This window comes from Hipposideros armiger, unplaced genomic scaffold (assembly GCF_001890085.2).
Source record: "Hipposideros armiger isolate ML-2016 unplaced genomic scaffold, ASM189008v1 scaffold_440, whole genome shotgun sequence".
In the NCBI taxonomy this organism is placed as follows: domain Eukaryota; kingdom Metazoa; phylum Chordata; class Mammalia; order Chiroptera; family Hipposideridae; genus Hipposideros; species Hipposideros armiger.
Genome location: NW_017731790.1, coordinates 993,907 through 999,415, shown reverse-complemented (window position 1 = coordinate 999,415; position 5,509 = coordinate 993,907). Strand labels below are relative to the sequence as shown.

The 5,509-nt window shown below is 44.4% G+C and overlaps 1 protein-coding gene across 5 annotated transcripts in view; it reads right to left on the bottom strand.

The window, feature by feature from the left end:
• The window catches only part of CCDC93 (CCC complex scaffolding subunit CCDC93), an 86,809-nt gene that overhangs the window by 33,428 nt on the left and 47,872 nt on the right, over nucleotides 1-5,509 (bottom strand). For all 5 annotated transcript variants that reach the window (XM_019665346.1, XM_019665347.1, XM_019665350.1 and 2 more), the window contains one exon: nucleotides 3,395-3,511. In XM_019665346.1, coding sequence (XP_019520891.1) covers nucleotides 3,395-3,511 — 117 coding nt within the window. The remainder of the gene's footprint in view (nucleotides 1-3,394; nucleotides 3,512-5,509) is intronic.

Sequence of the window (5,509 nt, the reverse complement as noted above, 5' to 3'; positions counted from 1 at the left end):
CCGAGGTGAGCTGCCACTGAGCTACCAAGGATGGCTCAGTTGGTGAGAGCATGTGCTCCTAACAACAAGGTTGCCTGTTCGAGATGGTGGCTATGTCCACCGGCAACTAAAGACTGAATTCGGCACCTTGAGCAGAGCTGCCGCCCAGGTGGCTCAAGGGAAAGAGTGCGCGCTCTTAACAAGGCTGCTGGTTCGACTCCTGCATGGAATGGTGGCTACACCCACCTGCAACTAATTGAACACAGCACTCTGAGCTGAGCGGCGCGACTGGACTTGGAGCTGAGCTTGCTGTGCCCTCCACAACTAAGACTGAAGGACAACTTGGCTATTCTCCAATAAAACTCCCCAAATTCCCCAATAAAACAAAACAAAACAAAACAAAACAAAACAAAACCGTAAAGAAAATCATTTTCTATCTTGTGGGATGGTAGGCCATAAAAGAAATAGAAAAACTAAGAATTTGGTTTTACAACATTCTAGCCTTGTTTGGAAAATGTCAACTAACATGCTGCAGCTTATCTGGATTTCTGGGAATCAGAGTTAACTTTTATTTTATTATTATTATTTTTTTTAGATTTTATTGGGAAATTGGGGGAGGGTAACAGCGTTGGGGAATCGGGGGAGGGGAACAGACAAGTTGCTGTCCTTTTGCTCTTCAGTCTAGTTGTGGAGGACGGCGCTTCACCGGCCCATGTTGGTATTATCATTGCGCTCTTCCTGGGTGAGGCAGTCGCTTGCCGGCCATTGGACAGCCGCTCACGGTGGCTCATGGCAGTTCAGGAAAGCTCATGCTCACTGTTGGCCAGCCTCACTGCAGCCTATGCTGTCGTTGGTGACTCACGGCAGCCCAGCTCCAGGTAGAGCTATTGTTCACCATCTTAGCTGTAGAGGGCGCAGCGTCACTGGCCCTCATGTGGGATCCGAACTGGCGGCCCTGCTGCTCAGAGCTGGCATCCCAAGCCAACTCCTAACCAACGCGCCACTTGGCTGGCCCCCGAGTCAACTTTTAAAGATGCAATTGGACACATCAAGATACTCATAACCTGTAGTCTGGGGAAGGAGAATTGTTTCTGAAAATTATTTGAGAGTGCAAAAAAGGGGTGTGGGGGGAGAAGAAAGACCAGCCTATCTCAATTTCCAAATCACTCATCAGAAACAGAATGATAATTAACTAATTATATCCTCTACTTTTGAGAGCATCATCCTGAACTATGTTATTAATTTGGCCACTTTTGTCTGCTACATATTTAGTAGCTTTTTTCTTATAGATAATTTCAGATTTGGGTTTTAACATCCAACTTAGATTCCTTGACACTGATTTCCAAAGTGTCCCTGGCATATCCTCAGGGCATTTTACTTTACTAGCAGAATCACATAAGCCCTCTGTCTCATGATTTATTGATATCTGAAATAGAACGAATTCCCCATTCACAGGAACTACCCCACATGGATGTCTCTATGTTTGATGTTAGGATTATCTTGAGTACCCTGATCTCCTCCAGCTGCTTGTCTGGCTTTGGACCAGTCCAAGTTGTGGGCAGACAGGCTCTAGGGCAGCGGTTCTCAACCTGTGGGTCGTGACCCCTTTGGGGGTCGAACGACCCTTTCACAGGGGTCGCCGGGTACTCATATGTGGGCATNAGTCTACGCCGTCGCCGGTGACTCACGGCAGCCCAGCTCCAGGTTGAGCTGTTGTTCAGCATCTTAGCTGTAGAGGGCAGTGTCACTGGCCTTCATATGTGGGATCCGAACCGGGGACCTCTGGCGTCCCAAGCCAGTTCTTAACCACTGCGCCATTTGGTCGGCCCTTCTGCTTGCATTTTCATTTCATCCTTGAAGCAATCTCTCTAGGCACATTTTTATCGTCATCTGAGACCCCAAACTCAAATGTGGGCTGTGACCCTGAGTGAATCCCTCCCTCCCAACCTCATTTCCTCATGCAGCTGGCCGAGTTATATAGCCAGGCATGACAGCACATGCTGGTTGTCTTTACTAACACAAACCACAGCAGTAAGGACCACTGTCCTTTACTGATAGCCTGCTGCCTATCGGCACGCCTGAAAAATAACATGCTTTTGGTAAACACAGGTTCTGAACCAACTGCAAAATAGACCGAGGGCCAGAGAGGCCTCCCCTTCAGCTGGACTGAGAAGGCACCAGGGATGCCACTGGAACGAGGCACAGTTTCCTTCTCTCCACGTTTAGACAGCAGTTAAAAGCAAACCTCTACTTATGCTGAGACTCTGGCTCATGGGACCTGCGATATCCTCAGAACTATCCTCCTTCAGAGCATAAAGACATTATGGTGGGCAAAGCCTCATCCTTGATTCATGTGCACTTTGATTCTGTGATGAGTTCTTTTTTAACCAAACACTTTTAGGTTCTTTTCGCTAACAAGGGTCAAGAGTAAGGATGATATTCTCTGCACTGAGAATTAAAATGTCTAAACCAATTATCAAATGGAAAGCAAATCACAGTCACCCTTTTCATCCTTCTTTGCTCATGATACAGAGCATTTGGTAAAACCAACCTATTGTTTGTTTGCTGTAATACAACAAATTCTAATAGAACAAATTCAATTGAAGAAATGACTTGGTAAGACCATTTGATAAATATCTTTTTACAATGTGAGTCTTGAAAAGATGAAAAATATACAAGTTCAAAATGCCAACTGGCACCCATTTTTGGAAAATCAATTGTTATAGGAGCTACTGGTGAATTGTTCTTTAGAAAGCCATACTCAGTCTCATAATCTTCTGCTACGTGTATTTTTCCATTAAATCTTACTGCCAATGCCCAAGGTTAGATCAGGTCTCCCTATCAGTGACTCTCTCGGCTCCCTAGACTTCTCCTTCCAGCACTTATCACACCTGTAACTAAATGATGATGGATACGATTTGTTTAGTGTATGTCTCCCATACAACCGTAAGATCCCTGAGAGCAGGGATCATAACTTGTTCTTCATTCATCCCCACAGCCTAGCTTAGTGCCTAGCACATAGAAGTGCTCAGTATTTGTGGATTGATAAATGTTATTCTTGCCCTGTGACCTTCTTCTAGAATAGACGTTGGCAAACTTTTTCTATAAAGGGCCAGAAGGTAAATATTTTAGGCTTCAAAGACCACATTGGCTGTACCTGCTCAACTCTGTCCTTGCAGCTTGAAAGCAGCCACAGAAATTATGTAAACATATGGGTGTACATGTATTACAATAAAACTTTATTTACAAAAGTAAGTGGAGGCTGGGTTGGTGCAACGGCAACAGTATGCTGACCCAGTTCTGGAACCTCCCTCGACCATTCTTCCACGAAAATCTTAACTCCTTCCCCAACTTCCCCCTTGTTAAACAATGCTTTCATTTTACTTGAATAAAATTATAAAAAGAAAACACTGACCTCTTCCAGATGTTTGGTCTTTTGCAGAATCTGCTTGTTCAAGGAAATGACTTTCCGACGATGTAGTTGGGAAGTTCCTAATTTTTCTGGACTTTCTTCAGCTGCTAGCTCAGATTGCTGTGGAAAACACGGAGGGCAAATCCAAAGGATTTAATTAGTCCACCTTGGTTCATGTAAGACAGCTCCATTCCTGCTTGGTCTGGGCAGAGATCCGCAGGCTCCTGTGCAAATCCCACATCCCAAGAAGATGATTCTGGCAAAATGATCAAAATTCCTATCAACAGAACCTGCACTCCTGGCAGAATGAACAGAATGTACAGAAGCACAGGAGTAGATAACTGTGGTTATGTTGATAGCTCATAGGCAATAGGGTATCACCAAAGGGTCTTAAATAGAGGAATTACATGGGCACATTAACATCTTCATAAGAACATTCAAGAATGATGAAATGACTCACTTTCATCAAAGTATCATAAGCATCTGGTTAAAAAATTTAACCATTCAGAAACACTCCCAATGAAAAGCAACTGTCTCCTGACTTATTTCTCCCCTTCCATGGGCTCTTTTAACCATTTTTAAATTTTTCTTCTTCTGACGTTCACAGAGCATAGATTTGAGAGGAAAAAAAGTTACTGAGAGAGGCCAGTAGGAAATTCCTGGAATTATATAGGTGAGGAGGGGATGGAGAAGAAAAGTTGGACAGGACATAGAGACTGTCAAGACTGGAAGTAAGGAAGATATTTCTGGACTGGGTGATGAAGTGAATGTAGCAACATTACTGAGAAACCATGCAAAGACGGAAGCACTTGGTGTAGGTACTGAATCCAAACATGCCTTAGGACCCCAGTAAGAAGCCCCAGGAAAAATAAGTAAGAAGGTTGACTCTGATGCAATAGGTGTCTTTAGAACACTTCTTGGATGATCCTATTTTTATTAAACAGTGAAATGCTCATTATAACCACATTTCCTTTTTTTACTAGAAGTACCCCAATACCAAGTGAATCACAGATTTTTAAGCCCAAGTGCAACAAAGTTATTTGGGTATTTTATTTTCCTTGTATGTTTGAACAGTGATCACGGACTTGAAAAGTTTGGGGTTTACCCATGGGGAACAGAGATGAGAAAGTGAGTGGGAGGAGAAATTAGATGGTAAGTCACCCTTTATTCTGGCTAATGATTTACCTGAAGAATTCTGCAGCATTATTAACAGATGAGTTTTTGCTGCTTTACAATTCTGGGGGTGGGAAGCAACCGGCAGGATATTGTAGCATAAAACCGTGAAGAGAGCCAGCCGAGTGGCTCAGTTGGTTAAGAGCTTGCATAAGAGTTGGAGCCCTGAGCAACAAGGTCGCCGGTTCGATTCCCACATGGGCCAGTGAGCTGCGTCCGAGGTGAGCTGCCACTGAGCTACCAAGGATGGCTCAGTTGGTGAGAGCATGTGCTCCTAACAACAAGGTTGCCTGTTCGAGATGGTGGCTATGCCCACCAGCAACTAAAGACTGAACTCGGCACCTTGAGCAGAGCTGCCGCCCAGGTGGCTCAGGGGAAAGAGTGCGTGCTCTTAACAAGGCTGCTGGTTCGACTCCTGCATGGGATGGTGGCTACACCCACCTGCAACTAATTGAACACAGCACCCTGAGCTGAGCGGTGCGACTGGACTTGGAGCTGAGCTTGCTGTGCCCTCCACAACTAAGACTGAAGAACAACTTGGCTATTCTCCAATAAAACTCCCCAAATTCCCCAATAAAACAAAACAAAACAAAACCGTAAAGAAAATCATTTTCTATCTTGTGGGATGGTAGGCCATAAAAGAAATAGAAAAACTAAGCATTTGGTTTTACAACATTCTAGCCTTGTTTGGAAAATGTCAACTAACATACTGCAGCTTATCTGGGTTTCTGGGAATCAGAGTTAACTTTTATTTTATTATTATTTTTTTCAGATTTTATTGGGAAATTGGGTGAGGGGAACAGCGTTGGGGAATCGGGGGAGGGGAACAGACAAGTTGCTGTCCTTTTGCTCTTCAGTCTAGTTGTGGAGGACGGCGCTTCACTGGCCCATGTTGGTATTATCATTGCGCTCTTCCTGGGTGAGGCAGTCGCTCGCTGGCCATTG